Below are 26791 nucleotides of genomic sequence, written 5' to 3'. Positions count from 1 at the left end.
TTCATGTAGCCTACTGAAGGCTATGGGAGAAAGCCGTGGATGGTTTTGGCTGGTTTGGTTGGTGGGAGGACTGTTCGTTCACCATTACAAACACACCCTCTATCTTCAGCGATTTGTCTAACTGATTGCTTCGTTGATCAGATCTGTCCTTGAGCTCAGCAGGAATCTGGTGGTTTTTCAGAAAAGCTGTACAGTTATTTCTTCCAATAGATATGAGCTTCGTCTGTGGAACATAGGCCTAAAGGATGATTTATCTTGCTTATCTACAAGCAATATATATCTTTGTAAATCTATATTGGTGTTTAAAACTGTAATTTATACCCAAGGCCTACTTTTTAAAGAAACACACAAGTTTACCCTTCAACATTTTACTGTTTTATTTCTTATGTAAGACATGTAAAACAGGACAACTGAGAGACAGTTTTACAGTAGCATACCACAGACCGACATTAACAATATCCATTCATATCCTTGTGTATGTAATTCAATCCCACATCAAAAACAAAATAAAGATATTTAAAGTATTACCTCTAACCCTGTACCCAGTGTAAATAGTTTAACAAGTTTACTCCAGGGACAGACAGAAAATCAGTCTACAACCATTTAAATGTATGTTGGCTACAAATACAGCCACAACGTTAACCCTCATTTAAAACCAGAACACCAGTTTTTGCATTTATAGTGTATTATGAATTTGAAAATAAATATAATAACAGTGCAATGTAGAGTTTAGAGAGAGAGAGGAGGAAGATATAAACTAACATATTGTTTAATGTTAGATCAAGAACGTTGGAATTAAAACATTTTGGAAAAATTAAATGTAGTGAAATCCAAAACCAAGAAATGGCACACATTTTCAATCTCATGGTAGTCGGATAGAAAAATAGACAGTTAAAAAAGTAGTTTTCTTCAGATGTTTTTCTTTCACTTGGTCTTTCCCGACACCATGACCCCGAACTCCTGTATGGTGATCTCTTTGTTATGGTACTGCTGCAGCTGGCGGTTGGTGATATTCCCAGCCCTCAGGGCGTCTTCAATGGAGAACTTTTTCACAGACTTCCTGTCGTGGAGAACAGAGGACTCCCCCTTGGGGCCCTTGACGCTGATCTCCTCCCAGTCGCACTCCTGGCTCTGGAGGTTCACAAACATCTTCCAGTCAATCAGTCCCAGCTTGTAGGCCTCCTCCGGCCGCATCTCCTTGCCCGAGTCGGGGTCGATGACCACGATGGATCTCCTCAGGTGACTCTCCCTCTGCTCCCTCTTGATCTGGATCGCCGCCAGGCCCTTCTGCAGCTTCTCGATCTCCTCATCCTTCTGCCTGGTGATGGCCCTCAGTTCGGCCAGCTCCCCTGCAGCGAGTCCAGCCTCAGCTCCAGGTTCTTCCCGTTCTCCATGGGGGCCGAGTTGGAGATGCTCCGGGTCTCCGTGGAGGTGATCTGGATCTCGGACTGCAGCCTGCGGATGTCGTTCTGTAGCCTCTGGTTCTCCTGCTGGAGGCGGCTGCTCTCGTCGCGGATGTAGTCCAGCTCCTTGGACGACTTGGTGTTGGTGAACTCCATGTCGGACAGGCGGGACTTGAGGCTGCCCAGCTCCTGGTCCAGCTCCAGCCTCCTCCTCTTCTCCTGGTCCAGCGTCCTTGTCATCTTCTCGATCTCCATCTCGGCCTCAGGGTCCTTCTCCACCTGGATGGTCTCGGTGCGCACCACCTTCTCCTTCACCTCAATCCTCTCCAGGGTGACCTGCTGCTGGAGCAGGACATTCAGCTCCTTCTCCAGCAGGGTACGCTTGTGTCTCTCCTCCTCCACCTGCAGCTTGAGGATAGAGTGCTCTTTCTCTTGCTGGGGGTCCTGCTGGAGAACCACCATCTGTTTCACTGTGACTCTCTCCCTGTTCTCCTTGTCCATGACCTCCATCTCATTCAGCCTGACCCTCAGCCTCTGGATCTCCAGCTCTGCATCGCGCCTGGCCCGACGTTCTCGCTCCAGCTCCTCCAGCTGTGCGTCCAGGTCGGCCTTCTGCCTCTGAAGTTGGTAGAGCTCCACTTTCAGGGTCTCCCTCTGCTTCTGTTCATTGTTGATGCTCTGCGTGAAGGTGTTGCACTCTGACCTCAGTAATGGGTCCTCCTCCATCTTAACCACCTCCTGCTGGACCAACTTCTCCCTGACCTGGGACAGGTCGATCTTCCTTAGCCGGATCTTCTCCTCATTAGCTGATCGCTCCCTCTCCAGGTCCAGGCGTTTCTTCTGCTCGTCCGCCAGCTTCCTCTTCAGGATCTCAATCTCCTCCTTGGTCTTGGGGTTTTCTTTGTACTCCAGCACCTCGTTAACCACCTCTTTAATTTGCACCTGGGGCTTGGTGTCCTTCCACCGCTTAATCTCGTCCCTCAGCTGCCTGATCTCCATCTCTGACTTCTCCGTCTGGTGCGTCTTGTCCACAATCTCATTGCGGAGCTTCTCCAGCTCCCTCTCGGTCTGCGGGTCCGTCTTGTACTTGATGACTTCCTTGATGATCTCCTTGACCTCGATCTGCGGACCTCTGTTTCTCAGCATCTTCAGCTCGTCCTGGTGGGACTTCAGCTGCTGGTCGGTGTCTCTGTACCTCCTCTGGTGCTCTACCAGTTCCATGCGCAGGTTGGCCACTTCAGCCTCAGCCTTGGGGTCTGGCCTGACGATCTCCCTCACCTTCTCCTGAACTATGACCCTTGACTTTTCCTCCTCTAGGCTGGAGATCTTCCTCTGGAGGTCGGCGCGCTCCCTTTGGGAAGACCGGTGCTTGGCCTTCTCATCCTCGTGCTGCCTCCTGAGGTTCTCTACCTCCCTCTCGAAGGCGATATCCTTCTCCACCTTCAGCACCTCCTTGATGGAGATCTTCTCCTCGGCCATGGACTTCTCCTTCTCCAGCCTGCGGAGCTTGTCCTGGAGGAAGCGCAGCTCGTCCTCCAGTTGCTTCCTGTTCTCCTGCTCCTTCTGCTTCCTGTCCAGGAGGATGCGGTACTCGCTCTCCAGCTGCGGGTCGTTCTGCACTTTAATCACCTCCTCCTCTGTGATCACCTCCTGCTCCTTGGACTTCTGCTGCGCCAGGAGCGTCACCTGCTTCGTGATCTGGACCACCTCATTGTCCTTGATGGTCTTCTTCCTCCTCAGCTCCTCCAGCTCCTCCCTGAGCCTCCTCACCTCTTCCTCCTGGCCGCGGTCCCTCTCGATACGCAGCACCTCCTTCACGGTGTACTGCTGTGCTCCTTCTTTGATCTCTGTTTCGATGCCGCGCAGCTTCAGCCTCAGTGCCTCCAGCTCGTTGTCCATGGCCCGGGTGGCCCGGGTTTCGTCCGACAGCTTCTGACGGACATTGTGGACCTCGTCGACCAGAGTAGGATCCGGAACCTTCTTGATGATCTCCTTCTTGACGACGGTGTCCTCCGGCTTCTGGCCCTCCAACATGTAGATGTCTGTCTGGATTTTCTCTAGATCCTTCTCCAGCTGCTCCCTCCTCTGGATCTCGTCCTTCAGTTGACTCTCGATCCTCCAGGCTTCTTCTCCGGGAGCGGCAGATTTGACTTGCTGGACATTGTTGCAGACGATCACGTCTGATTGCTGAGAGAGGGAGAAGAGGCTGGGGTTATTTTTTAGAAGTAATGGCTATGATGTTTATTTAGAATTATGTGACATTTCAATTAATTTTCGATCTTTATATCTTCAGGAGCACCTGATTCATAAGGCCTTGGGCAAACTGCAGATTCGCCAGCCTTTGCTTGTTAACTGCATTCACTTCGGTGAATTTCGCTTCAATGGCAGATTCCTGTAAACAAGGAAATTATGAAATGCATGAAACCAGGGGCATTTCCAGAATGTTAATTGGAAGATATCGTTCAAAAGTCTTCCTGAAAATGTATCAAAATGTATACATTTACATTTACATCATTTAGCAGACACTCTTATCCAGAGCGACTTACAAATTGGATCACATTACAACATGTAATATGCATTAAGGTTATAGTCAAGGGCTGTCTCTCAAATGGCACCCTATTCCATATCTAGTGCACTACTTTTGACCAGGACCCATGCACCCTATTCCCTATCTAGTGCACTACTTTTGACCAGGGCCTTATGACCAGAGTCCAAAAAGTAGTGCACTAAATAGTGAAACGGGTGCCATTTGGGCCGCAGTCTTCCTTACCTCTTCCTTGACCCTGAGTGCAGGGGACTCCAGTCTGCTTCTCTTGTAGGTCTGAGGGACCAGCCCGTCTTCAAGGTCCAGAATAGACTTGAACATTTCAGTATCATTCTCATATTCCTGCAAACACAGACAAATTAGTAAAATCAATTATAATTGAGAGGAAGAAAGAGAGAGAGATGAGAGAAATAGTTACTTCAAATTGTAAACATTTCTCCTCGCAGTAGTTAATCAGAATGGATGTGTCTATCAGTGTTCATTCCCCTACCTTGACGGCTTGCTGGTAAAGTTGGGCATTTTTTGATACGTTGTTCAAGTCAGACTCCTTCTTTTTAATGTCGGAGAGCAGGTTCTGTGAAAACAACAACACGGCAATCAACATTTTAGACCGAGAAACATAACAGGACCATTAGAGGTAGAGGACTAGAGTCTAATTCTTTGGATCAAAAGAGTACTATTTACATTACAACTAGAAAACTGACTGGAACCTCTCAGCTGAAAATGTTTTTAGTCCAGGACAGGGTTGCAAAATTCGGAACACCTGACTATCCTCAACCGCGCCGGGGTGACGTTTCCCCTAGGTACAGATCTAAAATCACCTTCCCCTCCCCAATCCTAACATTAACCATTAGTGGGAAAATCAGAAATCAGCGTCTAGGGGTAACTTCACCCTATTCCATCCTCAACCACTTACCTTCTGGTTTACCAGCTTGGTTTCCACCTGACTGAGGTTGTCCTTCTCAGTTGGCTCATAGTTTGGCACGCGGGACAGCCAGCTGTTCAGGTTGTCGTAATCACTGCGGTAGTTGTTGTACGACATCTTAGCCCTCTGCAGGCTCTGAGTTCTGTAACATACCCACAACACAACGTGAATGTAACATACCACAACGTGAATATAACATTCCACAACACAATGTCAAGTGACGTCTATTATAGTAAAACCACAATACAGGACCGGCTATGATGAGTCTTGTTCTTGGCTTCAACCTTCTTTTTTTACCAGTAGTAAAGGGCGATGAACGCTCAATCAGTCCAATCAGTCCTCTCACCTCACAAATATAATGTGTGGATGAGCTGTGCTCTTAAAAGAGTCAAAGGTCACATTCCGATTCTCTACCCTTCTCCCGAAGTGTGCACTTGTACACTTCCCCTTATGGATTTAAAATTAAATTGACTGGTGTAAGAAATATGTTGGAAATGGAAACTCCCTCCAGTCATACTTGCACCAATCCAATGATTTTGAGTTCTAGAGAAGGGTAGAAAATCGGAACGCAGCCACAGTGTTCAACAGCACCTTAGAGACTGCTGCCCTATGTATGGTACATAATCATTGAAGACTCGTCACTTTAATAATGTTTACATACTGTTTTACACACTTCATATCTATTTACTGTATTCTAGTCAAGGCCTACTGCTGTACACGCCTTTTCTATCCATATACTGTCCATAATGTCTATACACACCATCATATACATATATATTTATATTCCGGAGTCTGACATTGCTCATTCTAATATTTCTATATTCCTTTCATTTGTATTTTTTTGATTTGCATTGTTATTAGTGTACTGTTGGCGCTAGGAACACAAGCATTTCACTACACCCACGATAACATCTGCTAAATATGTGTACGCAACTAATAGAATTAGATTTGAATTGATTTGAAAGTTATGTCAGTCCCTTTACCTGGTGTCGATCTGCCTGTTGAGGTTGTCGTAGCGTTTGTTCAGCTTCTGAACCTCGCCCTCCTGCCTCTCGATGTCAGGGCAGTGCTCCTGCAGCTTGGTTGCCATGGTGTCACAGCTGCCTTTGGCCGCACGCAGGTTAGCCTCCGTCTCCGTCACCGCGGACCTCTTGGTCTTCAGCTCTGATGCAATATCCTGTCAGGAGAGGAAGTGAGGTTGAATTGTGTGTATGGAGAAATTCTGCCCCAACTAGGATAAACTTGAGATATGGGTATGTAGCTCAGATCTTCCAGTTCATCATGCATTTTTACTCTATGTCATTAGCAAATTTGCTTCGGTCTTTGTATCTGAACTGTAAAAATACAATACATTTCCTTTGTGGAGAGGATCTAAATATGAATCCTGATTAGAATAAACAAGAGATAGAAGGACAGCCATCTTACAGCCAGTTGGCGCTGTGTCATCTCCAGAGACGAGATGTCTGCTGGGGCGACTTCCTCCCTGGCCAGCTTGTTCTCATAGCTGGACAATAAAGTTTTCCCGTTTTGAAGGGAGTTCTCCAGGCGGTTGGAATTCTGAAGCCTGTAAACAAACACATGATATGATTCCATTCTATTTGATTCATGTGACACTTAAATGAGTTTAAATATTGTGTAATAGTAGCCTACAGGTTTGTCATCTTAGTAAAACAGGAAAACTCTCTCATACAAAGTATAAAGTAACAAGGAGGACCTTTTCTCTAACTACTACAAGTCAAGTAAAAAGCTACTTACTTGTCCTCTGAGCACTTGAGCAGCAGGTTGATCTTGTCATATTTATTGTTGGCCTCGTTCACCTTGCCGTTCAGCTGAGGGGCGCTGGCACATTTAGGGTTAGAGGTCAGGAACTTCTCAGCCTCCCTCACCTTGGACGACTTCTCCGGCTCGATCTTACGAACCACGGCCGCAATGTCCTGGTGGAAGAAAATGGGATAAGTATAACACAGTGTAGACTTCCTGGAACTACTAATAGTACTTCCTGCATTAAACCTGTCAAACTTTCTTTGGTAGGATTAAATGGTTTTGAAAACTTTATCGAAAGGATTCTAGTCTAAATAGTGCCAGAGGCAGACAGGAGAAGAGGAGAGTAAGAAAAGCATCTCTACCTCTGTACACCCTCTGTGCAGAGAAAGAGAAAAACGCTGAACTACCTTCATGTCCTGCAGGCGGTCAGCGCTGTCCTGCAGTGGCCTGGTGTGCTCCAGCGGGGGGCGTACTCGAGCGTAGATGGCCTTCTCCTGTTTGTCCAGATCACTGGTCACCTTGTCCAGACCGGCCATCAGCTGGCGACACTGCTGCTCATCCTTGTCTACAATATTAAATCACAATCAATCAATCAATCAATCAATCAATCAATAAATCACACACCAAAATAACACACACAACAATCATATACAACCAGTCACAACAATCACAACATCACATACACAATCAATCACACACACACACCAAAATAACATACACAAAATCAGATATGTGGTCCTCTGTAGCTCAATTGGTAGAGCATGGCGCTTGTAACGCCAGGGTAGTGGGTTCGATCCCCGGGACCACCCATACGTAAAAATGTATGCACACATGACTGTAAGTCGCTTTGGATAAAAGCGTCTGCTAAATGGCATATTATTATTATTATATTATATTATATTATATTATTATTATATGACTACACACACACACACAACAATCCTATAGAACCAGACACTCAACATAACATCACATTCACAACGGCCTACAAAATCATTCCATTTAATTTTATTTTTTTAAGCTGTAGTTGTAGTGATTAACTCCAGTAGTAATATGACAAACCATGAAATAACAAGACATACCAACCAATCAATCACATTTATTTATAAAGCCCTTTTTACAACAGCAGATGTCACAAAGTGCTTATACAGAAACCCAGCCTAAAACCCCAAACAGCAAGTAATGCAGATGTAGAAGCACGGTGGCTAGGAAAAACTCCCTAGAAAGGTAGGAACCTAGGAAGAAACCTAGAGAGGAACCAGGCTCTGAGGGGGTGACCAGTCCTCTTCTGGCTGTGCCGGGTGGAGATTATAAGAGTACAAGGCCATTAAGGCCAGATCGTTCTTGAAGATGTTGAGACGTTCATAGATGACCAGCAGGGTGAAATAATAATCACAGTGGTTATAGATCAGGGTCTGCAGTAGCTCATATCCCACCTACGAGTAGCATGCAATGTAATTCTAAAAGTACTTAAGTAAAAATACTTTCAAGTACTACTTAAGTAGTTTTTTTTGGTATCTGTACTTTACAATTATTTATTTTTTTGGACAACTTTTACTTTTACTTCACTACATTCCTAAAGAAAATAATGTACTTTTTACTCCATACATTTTCCCTGACACCCAAAAGTACTAGTTACATTTTGAATGCATAGCAGGACAGGAAAATGGTCAAATTCATGCACTTATCAAGAGAACATCTACAGCCTCTGATCTGGCGAACTCACTAAACACAAATACTTTGTTTGTCAATTATGTCTGAGTGTTGGAGTATGTCCTCTGGCTATACGTAAAAAAAGAAAGAAAGAAAATGGTGCCGTCTGGTTTGCTTAATATAAGGAATTTGAAATGATTTATACTTTTACTTTTGATACTTAAGTGCATTTTATCAATTCGATTTACTTTTGATACTTAAGTATATTTAATATCTTTACTTTTACTCAAGTATGACAATTGGGTACTTTTTCCACCACTGTTCATTGGTTCCATCGCAAACTGTCAGAAACATAAAGCTCCAGGCTACCATCCAATCAAAGCCGCATTGACATTATCCCACCCCTGGTTAGCCACTACTGGCTTCAAAATCCAAACGTAACACAATATCTGTCAACACATTTCCAGCAATATTGCCCCCGTCTGTCTGGAGTGAGTGTTTGTTTATCAATCCATGTAGCCAGTTAGCGATGCTAATGATGACCTTGTGGGTAGACAGAAAGACTTTCCCCAAAAACCTTCTCAATTAAATATTAACCGCAAAGTAGGCTTAGCTGACAGAACTATATCATGATTATTTGTATGAATTGGGTGGCCATTGTTTTACAAACTCTGCCATGACATGTGCTGCAGTAGGCTTAACAGAAGCATCGCTAGGTTGACACATTCCTCTCTCGCTAGATGCACAATTAAAGGGGAAATACACTCAAAAATCTAAATTTGTACAAAACGGAGGCAAAACCAGGACAAATAAAAAACAGAGAAAACAGAATTCGGGAAAATACAAAAGGGGATTTTATGGGGCTGTCATGCTGAATACGGTTTATTAACCATTATTTTACCAGGTATATTGACATCTCTTGTACACCAAGGACCCGGGGACGAGTTGCAGGGTCGAGGAGAAGAGAAGAATGTGACTATTTAAAAGCTATAAAAAGAAAAATCAGTAGCTCGCAACGTTTCAATTTTTAAAAAGTATCTCTCATGCTAGAAAAGGCTGGAGACCCCTGTTACAGAGGGTGCAACAGGAGTAAATGTCAGTTGGCCGAGCATTCAGAGGTCGAGACAGGGACATACCATGACATAACATGACATGACATGACATGACATACCATGACATGACATGCCATAACATGACATAACAGTACCTACCAGAGCCAGCGGTGCAGTCTTTCTTCAGTTCCTCCAGGCGTTTGACCAGGGTGGTCTTACTGCCAGACACCTTCATCTTAATACCCTTCTGCTGGGTGGCCAGACTGGAAACACAAGACACTGTTACACAGTGTACAAGTATACTGTCTTGGGAAACAACACAATCTCAGGCACATAGCAGGTAGACACTTGCACCCCCCCACCCCGTCACACACACACCACACTCATACACACACCCCTCTCCACCCGGCCCCCATAACACACACACACTCACTTGTTGGAGATGGAGACAGACTCTGGGTCTGTGGGGGGGATCATGAAGCAGGCCCCTGGAGCGGTCAGTTTACGCCCGGCCGCGTCCTTCACCTCCCACTTGGGCCCCTTGTTACTCAGGAGGGTGTACCTCTCTCCACGCAGGATCTGACCCTGGGATGGACAACCACAACATTACACAGAGTTTAAAGCACTGATCTGACCCTGGGATTGACAATCACAACATTACACAGAGTTTAAATCACTGCTCTGACCCTGGGATGGACAACCACAACATTACACAGAGTTTAAAGCACTGATCTGACCCTGGGATGGACAACCACAACATTACACAGAGTTTAAATCACTGGTCTGACCCTGGGATGGACAACCACAACATTACACAGAGTTTCACTGACTGATCTGGTATGGAAGAACCAGAACAGAACATAGAGTTTCAATAACTGAACTGCTATGGGACAACCAGAACACAGCATAGAGGTTGACTCACTAAATCAGCATGGGACAACTAGAACACAACAGTGTTTCACTCACTGAACCACTTTGGATAAGGCCCTTAGCTTTTCCTGACCAGGGAAACACTAAGCCCTAGTTAGTAAACTAGAGTTCACAGTTTTTACCGGTCAGGTCACAAAAACAAATCTAAACACAACACCACGTTTCCCCTCACTGTCTGATCCGGTTCCTAAATCTTAAGAGCTCTCTCGACTGCGGCACACACACACACACACACACCACACACACCACACACACCACACACACCACACACACCTCGCTCTCCAGCTCACAAAATCCACTCCTAAAACCCCCTCAGCCTGCGGCTGATCCCCTGAAGGCTTAAATAAGATGCAGAGCACAGGCCTGGCCTCTTAGAGGATTTAAATACACAAAACCACATTTAGGGGACTGGAATTAAAGGAGCGAGAGTGAAGGAGGAAAAGAGGAGAGAAAAGATGTGGTGCAGTCAGACAGCCTTAGTCATGATAACAGAAAAACACACCACACATAGGGATTAGAGAATGACTGGAGACAGAAAAGGAGAGTGAGAAAGGGAGGGAGTGGAGGAGATGGAGAGGAAGGAGAGAAGGGAAGAAGGAGAGAGGGGAAAGAGACAAAATCGTAGAATGATTGACACAAAGAAGCGTGTGTGTGGAGGAGGATAGTTGGCAAGGTATCAGTCTGAATCTAGAGTAGGGTGGTGGTATATCCAGGTTTACCTCGTCAGTGTCGAACTCACACAGCGCCTCGACGGGGAGCAGCTTCTGAGGGGTGTTCCTACGGAACTGGAGAGGGAGAACCTGTAGGCTGCGCTTCTCCAGAGCCATCACACGCTCATCAAAGTGGTCCATGGCCTTCGCCTGGTCCTGCACACACACACACACACACACACACACACACACAAACACACACAAACACACACAAACACACACAAACACACACAAACACACACAAACACACACAAACACAGTTAGGGTTTTTTCAAGAGCATTTTGGATTTATAGTTCTAAGACTAAGGCTAATACATTTGTAAAAATCAAGATTTTCTTGATTGAGATTGTAAACTAGCCTGGTAAGCAGACAGACCTGTACGCCAGAAATAATTGTCTCTGCTTTATCCAACTGCTTTGTCGTTGTTTGGCTGAAGCAGAAACAGATCTGTCCCCCATACATGTAGTAAACTACAGTAGCGTAAAGCCCACTCTTAGTAAACTACAGTAGTGTAAAGCCCACTCTTAGTAAACTACAGTAGTGTAAAGCCCACTCTTAGTAAACTACAGTAGTGTAAAGCCCACTCTTAGTACACTACAGTAAAGCCCACTCTTAGTAAACTACAGTAGTGTAAAGCCCACTCTTAGTACACTACAGTAAAGCCCACTCTTAGTAAACTACAGTAGTGTAAAGCCCACTCTTAGTACACTACAGTAAAGCCCACTCTTAGTACACTACAGTAGTGTAAAGCCCACTCTTAGTAAACTCCAGTAAAGCCCACTCTTAGTAAACTACAGTAGTGTAAAGCCCACTCTCAGTAAACTACAGTAGTGTAAAGCCCACTCTTAGTAAACTACAGTAGTGTAAAGCCCACTCTCAGTAAACTACAGTAGTGTAAAGCCCACTCTTAGTACACTACAGTAAAGCCCACTCTTAGTACACTACAGTAGTGTAAAGCCCACTCTTAGTAAACTCCAGTAAAGCCCACTCTTAGTAAACTACAGTAGTGTAAAGCCCACTCTCAGTAAACTACAGTAGTGTAAAGCCCACTCTTAGTAAACTACAGTAGTGTAAAGCCCACTCTCAGTAAACTACAGTAGTGTAAAGGCCACTCTTAGTAAACTACAGTAGTGTAAAGCCAACTCTCAGTAAACTACAGTAGTGTAAAGCCCACTCTCAGTAAACTACAGTAGTGTAAAGCCCACTCTCAGTAAACTACAATAGTGTAAAGCCCACTCTCAGTAAACTACAGTAATGTAAAGCCCACTCTTAGTAAACTACAGTAGTGTAAAGCCCACTCTTAGTAAACTACAGTAGTGTAAAGCCCATTCTCAGTAAACTAAAGTAGTTAGAAAGCCTACTCATAGCAAAACATTGTAGTTATAAAGTCCACTCACGTCCAGGTCTCTGATGAGGCTCTCCATCTGGTACATGTCCTTGAACTCTGGTTTGTACTTCTGGTTGACCTCTGTTTCCAGTCTCTTCAGAAGATCCTGGGTGTCCCTGGCCTCTTTGTGGAACTGGAGAGAAAATAGACGCAGTCAGGAAAAACACTGATGTAACAAATGACTGAAAGCTGCTCAGAGTTGATTTACACTAAGGTAAACTGGCTGGCAGTCGGTCTCTGCCTTAACCAACTTTGTTCACATGCCATGACATGCCAAGTCTGTAACTCGCAAGCTGTTGCTTTGTACACAGGCCTATCAAAATCCAATGACCCTGTTCAAACATTCAGGATTTCTTAAACTGATGCTTTCTGAATACTTGTTGCTCTGAATCACCTGGTGGTAGTGGTCCATGTGTTTCAGGTGGTATGAGGGTTAAAGTTAGGGTTAGGTTGGGTTATAGGGTTACAGTATGCTAATCACCTTGTGGTACTCGTCCATGTGTTTCAGGTGGTATGAGGGTTAAAGTTAGGGTTAGTTTGGGTTGTGTTATAGTGTTACAGTATGCTAATCACCTTGTGGTAGTGGTCCATGTGTTTCAGGTGGTATGAGGGTTAAAGTTAGGGTTAGGTTGGGTTGTGTTATAGTGTTAGAGTATGCTAATCACCTTGTGGTAGTGGTCCACGTGTTTCAGGTGGTATGAGGGTTAAAGTTAGGGTTAGGTTGGGTTGTGTTACAGTATGCTAATCACCTTGTGGTACTCGTCCATGTGTTTCAGGTGGTATGAGGGTTAAGGTTATGTTGGGTTGGGTTGGGTTACAGTATGCTAATACCTTGTGGTACTCGTCCATGTGTTTCAGGTGGTATGAGGGTTAAAGTTAGGGTTAGGTTGGGTTGTGTTACAGTATGCTAATCACCTTGTGGTACTCATCCATGTGTTTCAGGTGGTATTAGGGTTAACGTTAGGGTTAGGTTGGGTTGTGTTATAGTGTTACAGTATGCTAATCACCTTGTGGTACTCGTCCATGTGCTTTAGGTGGTATGAGGGTTAAAGTTAGGGTTAGGTTGGGTTGTGTTATAGTGTTACAGTATGCTAATCACCTTGTGGTACTCGTCCATGTGTTTCAGGTGGTATGAGGGTTAAAGTTAGGGTTAGGTTGGGTTGTGTTACAGTATGCTAATCACCTTGTGGTACTCGTCCATGTGTTTCAGGTGGTTCTCTTCACAGATGAGCAGGTTCAGGTACTCCTTCCAGTCAGCATGCACTGCCTCCATGTGAGCCTGAGAGGTAGAGTAGAGGTATGTTACATTAGTCTGTTTGCTGTTTAATCCATATTCATTTTGCTGATTTTAATCTCAGTAGGGTCGAATCCTAACTTCAACAAAAATGTCTAGTTTTACCTTAGTCTCCCATTGACATCAATGCATGACTTAGGCAAACAAAAGACTAAAGTGGAAGTTAGGATTTTCCCCAATAGTAGAATGACAGGGGATAAGTGAAGTGTATCTCCATAACATTCATCCCAGGATGGTAAGTAGAGATGTGTGTGCGTGTGTGTGTGTACCTCAATGACATTCTTGCCAGGATGGTTGGTAGAGATTAGTTTATCTCCATCATCATTCAGCTGCGTGACAGTGGCCTCCTTGGACTCGAGACACTTACTTATGAAGTTCTGGTGGGAGATTTAAAGAGATACAAGTCCCTCTTTACGTTCCAACACATGTAACATGTAGGATCAGGTGTCAAAGAACATGTAGGATCAGGTGTCACATAACATGTAGGATCAGGTGTCAAATAACATGTAGGATCAGGTGTCAAATAACATGTAGGATCAGGTGTCAAATAACATGTAGGATCAGGTGTCAAATAACATGTAGGATCAGGTGTCAAATAACACCCTGAATGTATTACTCTGTCAGTGCAGGTGAAGGACAGTGTGTGTGTTTGTGTGTCCCTCTCTACCTCATACTGTCTCTGACGAGCAGGGAAGTCCAGGTTGGTGTCGCTCCAGTCATAGTTGATCCTCTCCCCTGCCTGCTGGTCCATCCAGTACAGCTCATTGGTGCAGCGCTGCATGTAGTCACGCAGGCTCAGCAGGTGGCGCTGTCGAGCACTGGAACTGGCCTGGGGAGGGACAGGATAGATAGTTACTATAGAGACCTACACACTGGAACTGGCCTGGGGAGGGATAGATAGTTACTATAGAGACCTACACACTGGAACTGGCCTGGGGAGGGACAGGATAGATAGTTACTAGAGAGAGAATATTCTGGGTTAGGGGAAGCAGAGGGGGAAAGGGTGATGGTGAATGAAACACACATTCATCACTACTGACCATCCTGGGATGAATGTTATGGAGTTACACACACACTCTGGCCAAAGGAAGGGAAGGAGGGGGGGGGAGCCAGGGTGTAGGTGGATAAAACATCAACACTTTGTACACACAGACACTGTTGTAGACATACTGAAAGCACATAGAAGTACTGTACATGCATATACACTCCTCAAGCTCTCCCTGAGTCCATGCTTCAGATAAAGTCAATCTTACCAGGAGCTTGTTGTAATTCAGCTGGAGGCCACTGGCATTGTCCTAGAGAGAGAGAGAGAGAGAGAGAGACAGAGAGAGAGAGAGAGAGAGAGACAGAGAGAGACAGAGAGAGACAGAGAGAGACAGAGAGAGACAGAGAGAGACAGAGAGAGACAGAGAGAGACAGAGAGAGACAGAGAGAGACAGAGAGAGACAGAGAGAGACAGAGAGAGACAGAGAGAGACAGAGAGAGACAGAGAGAGAGAGAGAGAGAGAGAGAGTGTAATGTTTACTGTTATTTTTTAAATTGTTTATTTCACTTTTGTTTATTATCTGTTTCACTTGCTTTGACAATGTTAACATATGTTTCCCATGCCAATAAAGCCCCTTAAATTGAGAGAACTAGAGAGAGAATATTACTGCATGGAACTTTCCGTGTGCACTCCCTCCTTTCAGGCATATTAAATGAAACTGAGCTTGACTGGGGAAACAAAAATCCTCACTAACATACGTCATGTCTATGCGACATTATGCGCATTGAATGACTGGAAATGGTGTGGAGAAGTCAGAAATTATTCTAGATTTGTGTCTTTACACTTCTGTAACACTGTATGTATATACGCGGGTATTTTAGCGAAACCTCAAACGTAAAAACAGTCTTAGTTTTTTTCAAATGCAACAGTTTCTAACTGAAGTGGGCCAGAGTTGACCTGAGTGGCTGTTAGTCCTACCTTGTTGTCGCTGTCTGAGACGCCTGGTTATTTTAACTACGTTATTGAAAGTCCCTCTGGATAAGAGACTCGACTAAATAACGACATTTTAATGTGATGCATGAAGGTTTGCTTTGTGAGGAATGGGTCATTGTTGACAATAATTTAGTACAATTTATGCCTGTTTTTTAAAATCATGAATGTAACTTTTTGAGCGGTTGTTGTCGTCGTTGTCAGATATGTGTACTACAAATAAAGCAATGATTATCTTACTGGATAATAGACTACTAAATGAGTGAATATAAATCCAATGTATCAGTTAGTTTCTAAGCTGGTTGTTAGTCCTACCTTGTTGTCGCTGGCTGAGATGTGAGGGGCCAGGGCCTCCACCTCACTGTGAAAGATGTTGTGTTCCTCCACCTCATTCTCTATGGTCGGCAGGTCCTGACCAAAACCTTTGTTCTTCAGGTTGACCTGGTCGGAAGAAAGATATTAAGTTTGTGTTATTGTCTGCGTAAAAGTGTGTGTGAACTGTGTGTACACATATCCAAGCCCGTGTGTGTACGTGTTCCCCTCACCTGTTTCTCGTCTATGATCTTGCCCCAGTTGACGCTCGGCAGGCCCTCAGAGCGGGTCAGGTGGTAGATGCGGTCATGGTCCTCTCTCAGCTTACTCAGTCTCTCTCTCAGCTGCTTCATACTGGAGGAGAGAACACAGGGTTAGAACACAGGGTTAGTTAGAACTCAACAGTGGAGTGAGTGAGTGAGTGGAGATCAGGGTTGAGTTGAAGAGGGTACAATATCTAGTGTATTAGCTTATTAAGACTTACTCCTGCTCTATCATCTCAGCCTGGCGGTGCTGCAGGTACATATCTACTATATAATATAACTCCTGCTCTATCATCTCAGCCTGGCGGTGCTGCAGGTACATATCTACTATATAATATAACTCCTGCTCTATCATCTCAGCCTGGCGGTGCTGCAGGTACATATCTACTATATAATATAACTCCTGCTCTATCATCTCAGCCTGGCGGTGCTGCAGGTACAGTAGGTATATATCTACTATATAATATAACTCCTGCTCTATCATCTCAGCCTGGCGGTGCTGCAGGTACATATCTACTATATAATATAACTCCTGCTCTATCATCTCAGCCTGGTGGTGCTGCAGGTACAGTAGGTATATATCTACTATATAATATAACTCCTGCTCTATCATCTCAGCCTGGCGGTGCTGCAGGTACATATCTACTATATAATATAACTCCTGCTCTATCATCTCAGCCTGACGGTGCTGCAGGTACAGTAGGTATACATCTACTACATAATATAACTCCTGCTCTATCATCTAAGCCTGGTGGTGCTGCAGGTACATATCTACTATATAATATAACTCACTCCTGCTCGATCACCTCAGCCTGGCGGTGCTGCAGGTACAGTAGGTATATATCTACTATATAATATAACTCCTGCTCTATCATCTCAGCCTGGCGGTGCTGCAGGTACAGTAGGTATATCTGGTGTAGTGTATATCTACAATATAACTCACTCCTGCTCGATCATCTCAGACTGGCGGTGCTGCAGGTACAGTAGGTATATCTAGTATAGTGTATATCTGCTATATAATATAACTCACTCCTGCTCGATCATCTCAGCCTGGGGGTGCTGCAGGCGTTTTGCGTCGACAGCATCCTCATCCAGGCCTTGCAGCAGCTCCAGAGAGTTCAGGATGCGCTTGTTGGTGTCGTCCTGGTACAGAGGCTGCTTGCCCTCGTTGATCTTACTCACATCCTGATACAACACAGAGCAGTCAAACGTTATCATATGATGTTGTCAAAGACATCGAGAGCCAGACAGAGCCAATTAGGAGGACGCAAACAGTCTGCCAGACTCATCAATATGATGTTGTTGTTGCATTATAAAGGTATGACCCTATCAGAAGGTTCTGTGATGTTCTATGATGTTCCATGAGGTTCTACGTAGTTCTGAGGTTCTATGTGGTTCTATGAGGTTCTACAATGTTATATGATGATTTTTGAGATTCTATCCAGTTCTGTGTGGTTTTATGATGTTCTAAGTGGTTCTATGAGGTTCTGTGTGATGCGGTTCTTTGCGGTTCTGTACCTTGTTGAGGTTCTGCTCCGTCTCATAGATGAGCTTCTCCACCTTGTCAGCATTCTTCTGCAGCTTCTCAATCAGAGCAGACAGCTCAGAGGAGGGCGCCCTGGAATGAGGAGGTGACAGTTAAATTTTTGTAATTTAACTTATACAGAGCAACTTACAGTCAGTGCATTCAACCAAAGTAGGTCAAATCATTGCAAGTAAAACATTCTTCAAAACAGTCTTCAAGCCCAGGGATGGGCAACTCCAGTCCATGGGGCCTGATCGGTGTCACACTTTCTCCCCCAGCCCCAGCTAACACACCTGACTCCAATAATAAACTAATCATGATCTTCAGTTTAGAACACAATTAGTTGAATCAGCTGTGTTTGCTAGGGATGATGGGAAGACACCAGCTAGTTACATCTACAGACCATCTGAGGAGAACAGACACCAGCTAGTTACATCTACAGACCATCTGAGGGGAACAGACACCAGCTAGTTACATCTACAGACCATCTGAGGGGAACAGACACCAGCTAGTTACATCTACAGACCATCTGAGGGGAACAGACACCAGCTAGTTACATCTACAGACCATCTGAGGGGAACAGACACCAGCTAGTTACATCTACAGACCATCTGAGGGGAACAGACACCAGCTAGTTACATCTACAGACCATCTGAGGGGAACAGACACCAGCTAGTTACATCTACAGACCATCTGAGGGGAACAGACACCAGCTAGTTACATCTACAGACCATCTGAGGGGAACAGACACCAGCTAGTTACATCTACAGACCATCTGTGTGTAGTATAGTAAGACCACCATTAGGTTAAAGGGATAGTTCACAGTTGGGTAAACAGTTGGATGAACTATCCCTTTAAAAGGAAAAGACTGCAGTTACTGTAGTCTTTTCACTTCACCGTCTGCCTGCCGTGTCTGCTAACCCTGAATGAACCTGAAAGCTCCCTGCTTCATATCTCCCATGGTTCAGATAACATGGGCTGCATCTCAATAGTCTAGTAGCGTCCTCTCCTCATCTCAATAGTCTATAGTGACTTCCTCTCCTCATCTTCTCTCCTTTGTCTACACTAATGTGAGAGCACTCGACAGGCGCATGAGTATTCCACAAAGGAATCCACCACATTTCTTCCTTTCTGTGATCTGATCTCACCGAGTCAGATCAGTACAGATGAAGGGAAGGAGAGGAGAGGAAGTCACGTTAGAGACTATTGAGATCTACCTCATGGTAAGAGAAATGTTGCCGACAGTAGAGGCCTTGTTATCAGGCACATCGTCAGACCAGACCAGGACCACCATTGTCTCTCTCTGACATACTGTTTGCATAGTGCTGTGGAAAACATTTACATTAAAACACATCTTTGTTCACACTCAAAGACTAATTAATGAACTAAAACACATTGCCTCTGCAATATTTCATATAACCTAAAAGTACTGCAGTGGAGGCAACAAGAGACTACAGTATATAGCTTGGGCACTAAGTACATTACTATTTTTCACTCATCAATACTACCATATTTTCCATGCCAAACAACAACAACAAGATTGCTAAAGCAGAGACAGACTGATACCCTGGCTAATATTAGTACTGTTTCCTATTTCAGTACGTGTCTCCAGTCTGTTTACCTGTGAGTTTAAAAATGGAACACCTGCTGATCTTCCAGACAATCACACTAACCACTGAGCTTTGTTCAGAACACCATGCAGAGAGGAGATATTCCAGAACACCCAACATTACTTCTGCTGCACTCAACTAGAACAAACCCATCTGATCATACTGTACATGCAAATAACCTACTATAAATCAACTTTGCTTTTCATACAATACTTCACACACACACACACACACACACACAAACGCATCAACTCTTTATTGAAGAGAAGACATGATGAAACATAATTGGACTCAACACCATCCATTATTCTTGTCATTGGAAGCGGTCTAGTTTGTGACTCACTCCTCTCTCACGGGAGCCTGCTATCATGGATAGAGGAGTTGGTGAAGTGCCATCAACCAGTAAAACACAATTCGGATGGCACATAAATACCACTCTCCTAGGTCATCATTGCACAGTGCTTGGCTTGGCTACGATGCCCTCCTGAGGGCAGAACTAGTTCTAGAGTATTTCATAATCTGTCATCTCAAGGAGGGTGTTTCGTCTTCTTCTCCAACAGAACTGGTCCAACAGGTTCCATTCTCCTTTATGTAACAGAGCATGATACTTTAATAACCTGCTGTATGAAGTGATGAAGCTATGAGTACATTGAAGAGTAACACACAGAAAAAAGTTTGATATTAGAACACCTGTTGGCTATACATATCTATCTGTAGTACTGTCTATTTCTACATGCCGAAGCTGGGTATTGGACTGGGGTTCTCATCAAGTCTATACAATGGTGAGATCTTATTTCAGACAGGTTGATTTATCACATACCAGACTTGGGTTCAAATACTTTTCAAAATATTCCAAAACACTTTCAGCGTTTGCTTTAGCCTGATGAACAGGGTGTGGTCTTTTGTGACGGTTTCATATTCTATTGGTTCCAGGCTAGCTCAATCAAGCCCAGATAGAGGATTTGAAAGGATTTCAACCCATGTCTGGTATGTGATAAATAAGCTTGTCTGAATAAGATATCACTGTTGTATGGACTTGAGCAGAAATCCAGTACCCAGCTTCAGGCACATAGAAATAGACAGTACTAGAAAGTAATAGATATGATATACATAGTGTTAGTAGACAGGTGTTCTAATATGAGAAATGTACAACTGTTTGATGTAATCATATTTGCAGGTTTCCATGCCCCGGCTTGACACTTGAATGAAGTAATACATTATAGTCCTTGCCAAATCTATTCAAAAGTCAGTGTGATTGCATTGCACACTGTGCAAAGAGTCTGGGTGTTTTGAACCACTCACAAACTGCTGGATTCTTGTGAAACTGGCATTGGCTCCAACTGGGGAAAAATGACTTGATGTCCACTGGCTCCACCTGGGGAAAAATGACATGATGTCCACTGGCTCCACCTGGGGCTAAATGACATGATGTCCACTGGCTCCACCTGGGGCTAAATGACATGATGTCCACTGGCTCCACCTGGGGCTAAATTACATGATGTCCACTGGCTCCACCTGGGGAAAAATGACATGATGTCCACTGGCTCCACCTGGGGCTAAATGACATGATGTCCACTGGCTCCACCTGGGGCTAAATGACATGATGTCCACTGGCTCCACCTGGGGCTAAATGACATGATGTCCACTGGCTCCACCTGGGGCTAAATGACATGATGTCCACTGGCTCCACCTGGGGCTAAATGACATGATGTCCACTGGCTCCACCTGGGGAAAAATGACATGATGTCCACTGGCTCCACCTGGGGCTAAATGACATGATGTCCACTGGCTCCACCTGGGGCTAAATGACATGATGTCCACTGGCTCCACCTGGGGCTAAATGACATGATGTCCACTGGCTCCACCTGGGGCTAAATGACATGATGTCCACTGGCTCCACCTGGGGCTAAATGACATGATGTCCACTGGCTCCACCTGGGGCTAAATGACATGATGTCCACTGGCTCCACCTGGGGCTAAATGACATGATGTTCACTGGCTCCACCTGGGGCTAAATGACATGATGTCCACTGGCTCCACCTGGGGCTAAATGACATGATGTCCACTGGCTCCACCTGGGGCTAAATGACATGATGTCCACTGGCTCCACCTGGGGCTAAATGACATGATGTCCACTGGCTCCACCTGGGGCTAAATGACATGATGTTCACTGGCTCCACCTGGGGCTAAATGACATGATGTTCACTGGCTCCACCTGGGGCTAAATGACATGATGTTCACTGGCTCCACCTGGGGCTAAATGACATGATGTCCACTGGCTCCACCTGGGGCTAAATGACATGATGTCCACTGGCTCCACCTGGGGCTAAATGACATGATGTCCACTGGCTCCACCTGGGTCTAAGGTTATTATTAGTCAGTCATTTCGCTCCCCTCTCTCTCTCTCCAACTCACTGATGAGGATGTGGTTGGCTCTCTTTTCTTGATATATGCTGATGAATAGACTCCTTACTGTCCTGTCCTGTCCTGTCCTGTGTGTGTGTGTGTGCGTCTCACAACATACATTCTCCCTACAACTACTACTGCATGAAAAGCTATCATGTGAGATGCATAAGCGGAGTAGTGGAAATTCAAATGGTTCTCTTTTGATTCACAGTTCAGCTCTCACTGCAGGACTTAATGTGAGCCCCAAACGGTTCTCTTTTGATTCACAGTCACATTCTCACTGCAGGACTTAATGTGAGCCCCAAACGGTTCTCTTTTGATTCACAGTCACACTCTCACTGCAGGACTTAATGTGAGCCCCAAATGGCACTCTATTCCCTATATAGTGTACTACTATAGTGCACTACGTTTGATCAAGGCCCATAGGGCTTTATTGCCTGAGTGGATACTTTTTTACACACACACACACACTTCAGAATAGAAGGCCACCACGGTATCTGATAAAAGACCCACATTTCGTCAGGGTCAGAAGACGAAAACATCTCATCGCCATTTTTGTAATTTTTCAAATCATTTTTTCAAACCATTTAAAAAGTCTCACGTCTCTCAACCTAAATGACAGTTGTTCCAAACACCATTCCACCTAAGGCCTAAATCAGTGTTTCCCAAACTCGGTCCTCTACACTACACAGCTGATTTAAATGATCAAAGCTTGATGATGAGTTGATGATTTGAAAATCAGCTGTGTAGTGTGCTCGGGTAAAACCTAAACGTGCACCACTTGGGGTCCCGAGGACAGAGCGGGGAAACCCTGGCCTAAAGGAAAGAGCACGCATATAGACTGTCCTGAAAAGTACATTTGTAGAAGTTAGTACATTTTGTAGGAGTTCTTATGACACTGTCATAGCAATAAGACGGCTGGGTTGCCTAGCGGTTAAGAGCATTGGGCCAGTAACCGAAAGGTCGCTGGTTCGAATCCCCGAGCTGACTATGTCGACGTGCCCTTGAACAAGGCACTCAACCCTAATTGCTCCTGTAAGTCACTCTGAATAACTAAAATGTAAATAATATGCAAATTAGTCCTATGTTCATATGTATCTGTCATGAGACGTGAAGTTTGCATTCATCATATTACCATATGGTGTGATAACTTCCGGCATATGAACCTTAGTTTACGGTATTACAATCCCACTAACAAACATGTTGAGTATGCATACAGTACATCATATGTTTGGATGGCCTGGGGAGGTGGACCTCTGGTCTGCAGTTTGTATTAGAAGGATGCTAACAAACATTGTTCCAATATGTTCTGTTTTCAACCACACTTCCTCATCTATTCTCTCTCTCTCTCTCTCTCTCTGTTGTTTAATTCTGAAACTGGCAGCTAAACATCTCTCTGAATAAGGAGTAAAGTAATTCCAAGGAGAGGGAGAGAGGGACAAATTGAAACCAGAAGGTAACTATGAGTCATTGAGAGTATGGAGGGAGGGCTGAGATCCAGATGAACTTCCCAGCAACCAATGCCCAGATCAGATTAACCCTTCCTAGACTCCAACTCCTTCAAAGATGAACTTCCCAGCAACCAAGGCCAAGATCAGATCCATTAGGGTCCCTAGATCCTTCAGTATTAACTCATAGATCTGTGAAGGGGTAGGAGCTAAGGGAAGGTACTAGGAACCTAAATGGAACTGGGCTCATGTGTCCATTGTGAGCCATCTGTCAAGGGTGTGTTCATAAAGGTGAAACGTTCACAACGTTACAGAATACAGCTAGATCCACACTACATAGATAATCACTGTTCACTAGCCTCCAGCTGATAGGAGAAACATGTCTGCTCTAGTACTTCACACTTCTATCTGCAAAGCTCTGATGAGTTTCAACAAGAGGAGTTAACCCCAAATACTTTGCTTTGGAACTCACTGGTGTAATGCTATTATGTGATTGGGCCATACAGGTGTCACGCTTGTTTGTGATTGGAAAATGCCCGTTTTAGATCGACCAAAACATAATAACAAAATAACAAGCACACCTGGCTGCAACAGACCTCTATTAGATGTACTGTATGAGACAATCTTCTGTTCTAACCCTGGCAGACAGACAGACAGTAGGCCTAATCATCACCTGCAGGGCTGTAGACTGTGTGTGTGTCTGTGTGTGTGTGTGTGTGTGTGTGTGTGTGTCTGTGTGTGTGTGTGAATCCCTTTAGCCCAGCAGCCTGCTCCTCTCTGTTCTAGCTGTTGTGACAGGTACCTGTTCTGTTCCTCTGAAGCTCTCCTTCCCCAACAACTACCTGGGATTAACACACACTAAGATATTCACCTGCACCAACCAGAAACACACCAACCAGAACCACACCAACCAGAACCACACCTGCACCAACCAGAACCACACCTGCACCAACCAGAACCACACCAACCAGAACCACACCTGCACCAACCAGAACAAACCAAAACCTATAAAAGCAACGCAACAGTACACAATGGTGAGGGTGGGGCTGCTGTCGCATCGCTAAGATTCCATTGTACCTCCCATCTCTCTACCAGCGTCGGGTAAAAGCGGAAGAGATGCTGAGTTATAACTTGTTACATAAGACAGAACATACGGTCGTCACATGACGCTGATAGTATTCTACCATTTCTACCATAGTATTTCTACCATAGTATTTCTACCATAGTATTTCTACCACAGCATTTCTACCACAGCATTTCTACCACAGCATTTCTACCATAGTATTTCTACCGTAGGGGAGTGATGTAGACTTGCTGCACCTCTATTCAATCAATAACTCTTATCTTACTCCCACCTAGGCTGAGTCATTCTCCTATTCCATTCTGACTCCAATCAAGACTTATTGAATCACCAATAACTCTGACTGACTCCCACTAACAATAAATAATGCATGAGTAATAAGTCATTATTTCAAAGGGTCTTGAAACCCAGAAGTAGCTTAGCGGGTAAGAGCGTTGTGCCAGTAACCGAAAGGTCGTTGGTTCTAATCCCTGAGCCGACTAGGTGAAAAATCAGTCGATGTGCCCTTAAGCAAGGCGCTTAACCCTAATTGCTCCTGTAAGTCGCTCTGGATAAGAGTGTCTGCTAAATGACAAAAAAAAAAAACACCACTGCCCCCAGAAGTTGTGATGTGTTGACCAACATCAAACCACTGATGCAGTCTAGAGGGTCCGCACTCAAAAAAGAGAGTTGCTTAGGCTGAGACAGTTGGTGACCCACAGCTAATAAATCACTCTTAACATCCAACATAAATCATCCCTCAATGCAGCATGGGACACATAAATAGGGTTGCAAAATTCGGGTAAGTAATAAATTCCCTGGTTTTCCAGAAATCCTGGTTGGAGGACTCCGGATTTCCTCCTGATTCCGGAAATCCTCCAACCGGTATTTTGGGAAAACCATGGAACGCACACAGCGGTTTTCATTATTCCAACATGGTGTCTGACTCATATGTTGAAACATAAAAGCTCCATCCACTAACTAGAAACAGTTTTAAAGCTAGCTATGCCTTTCCTTCGATATGTGACAAGATACATTCCCTTCCTTCCTGATGTCAGAGATGAGCCGTCCATTAAGGCTTTGTCCCCAATGGCACCCTATTCCCAAAAGGGCTCTGGTCAAAAGTAGTGCACTAATTAGGGAATAGGGTGCCATTTGGGATGCACACTGTCCCAGAGCCATACATTTACATAGATAACCATTGGAAACAGATTAGCTAGCTAACCTCTCATGTTCCAAGGCGAAGGAGTGTTGTTATTACTAGGTGGCCCTGACTCTACCCCCCCCATCCTAATCCCCTCATCCCCCTCTCCCTCCTCCCCATCCCCCTCTCCCTCCCCTCCCCCTCTCCTACTCTCACTTGATGAGTGACAACCTGCATGCTCTGTGCTCTCTCTGTTCAGAGACACTGGCGATGTCCCAAATGGAAACCTATTCCCTATATAGGGCACTACTTTTGACCAGGGCCCATAGGGGTGTAGTGTGCCATTTGGGATGCATTCACACTTACCGCACCAGAGAAGATCCCATAGCAATATCCTGAACTGATAGTGAAAAGTGACAGCTGAAAATTGAGATATTGTGGATAAGGATTTTGGGATTTTTGGGGGGCAGCTTGTCACCAATCACATACACTATTTACAGGTAGGAGTGCATGGTTAAACACCTCACTATATTATTATATAAGAAGATATGTATATTGTTCATAAGAACAAAGACATATGATTGGATTCAATGAAAAATATTTTTGCAGATACAGTAGCCTAATATTTTACTATATTTTGGCAAAGTTGAGGTCAATACTTTCTTGAAGTGAAAAGTAGTTTAACAGGGCTGGGTTGAAGTCCATCAACATCTCTTCTCCCACTCTACCCCGAAAGCAAAAGTTATCAAACCAGTTACTGCCGTTAGCATGCAGCCACACCCTCGAGTCAAGTTAAAAGGACATTCAATACATAAGCTAAGGCTAAACAAACAATATAATTAAAAGCAATTTTCCAGAGTTGTATAAACTTTGGAATATGACTTAACCCGCATGCAACGTGGCTTAATTTATTCTATGACATAGCGCTACAATGTCCCAGGATCGTCGTCAAGTTATAATATACGCGTTATCATAAACGATCATAAATAGAATCCTGAAACATTCTGACAGCAGGAGTGTCATTTATCAACTTGTCAAACTTCCAACTTGACTTTATCTTTCCTAATGCGACATTAAAATAAACTTGCACAGTGATTAAAGTTTCAAATCGCTATCTATAACCACCAAGATAACTTTCAACATAGAAACAACTACTCACTTTTTCGTTGGCGTGATGGTCACGCTATTCTTCGAAGGTTTTTTCTTGAACATTTTGACAGCGGGACGACTCGGATTCTTCTCCCGTAAAACACCTGTCTCTTCTTCTTCTGCTTCTCTCTGTGAATATATCCCGTAGCGAGAGGCAAGGCTTCTTTCTGAGTTCTCTGGTACGTTCTCTCTCCTCCTCAGACAGGTAGGTATGTTCCAGTACGCTCCACACACA

General features: G+C 44.4%; 1 protein-coding gene across 1 annotated transcript; it reads right to left on the bottom strand.

The window, feature by feature from the left end:
• Window positions 1-362: 362 nt before the first annotated feature.
• On the bottom strand, window positions 363-26791 carry LOC121569994 (periplakin-like). Its single transcript, XM_041881412.2, is given in 23 exon segments — window positions 363-1349; window positions 1352-3590; window positions 3703-3795; window positions 4174-4290; window positions 4439-4522; window positions 4865-5015; window positions 5857-6050; window positions 6299-6437; window positions 6629-6807; window positions 7045-7202; window positions 9502-9605; window positions 9776-9927; window positions 10992-11138; window positions 12381-12503; window positions 13554-13649; window positions 13934-14041; window positions 14332-14493; window positions 14918-14959; window positions 15955-16080; window positions 16185-16305; window positions 17245-17399; window positions 17733-17832; window positions 26567-26791. Coding segments are annotated over 23 exon segments (5268 nt in total). The 5' UTR covers window positions 26620-26791; the 3' UTR covers window positions 363-924.

Source organism: Coregonus clupeaformis, chromosome 7, assembly GCF_020615455.1.
Source record: "Coregonus clupeaformis isolate EN_2021a chromosome 7, ASM2061545v1, whole genome shotgun sequence".
Classification (NCBI taxonomy): domain Eukaryota; kingdom Metazoa; phylum Chordata; class Actinopteri; order Salmoniformes; family Salmonidae; genus Coregonus; species Coregonus clupeaformis.
This window is presented reverse-complemented; position numbering and strand designations above follow the sequence as displayed.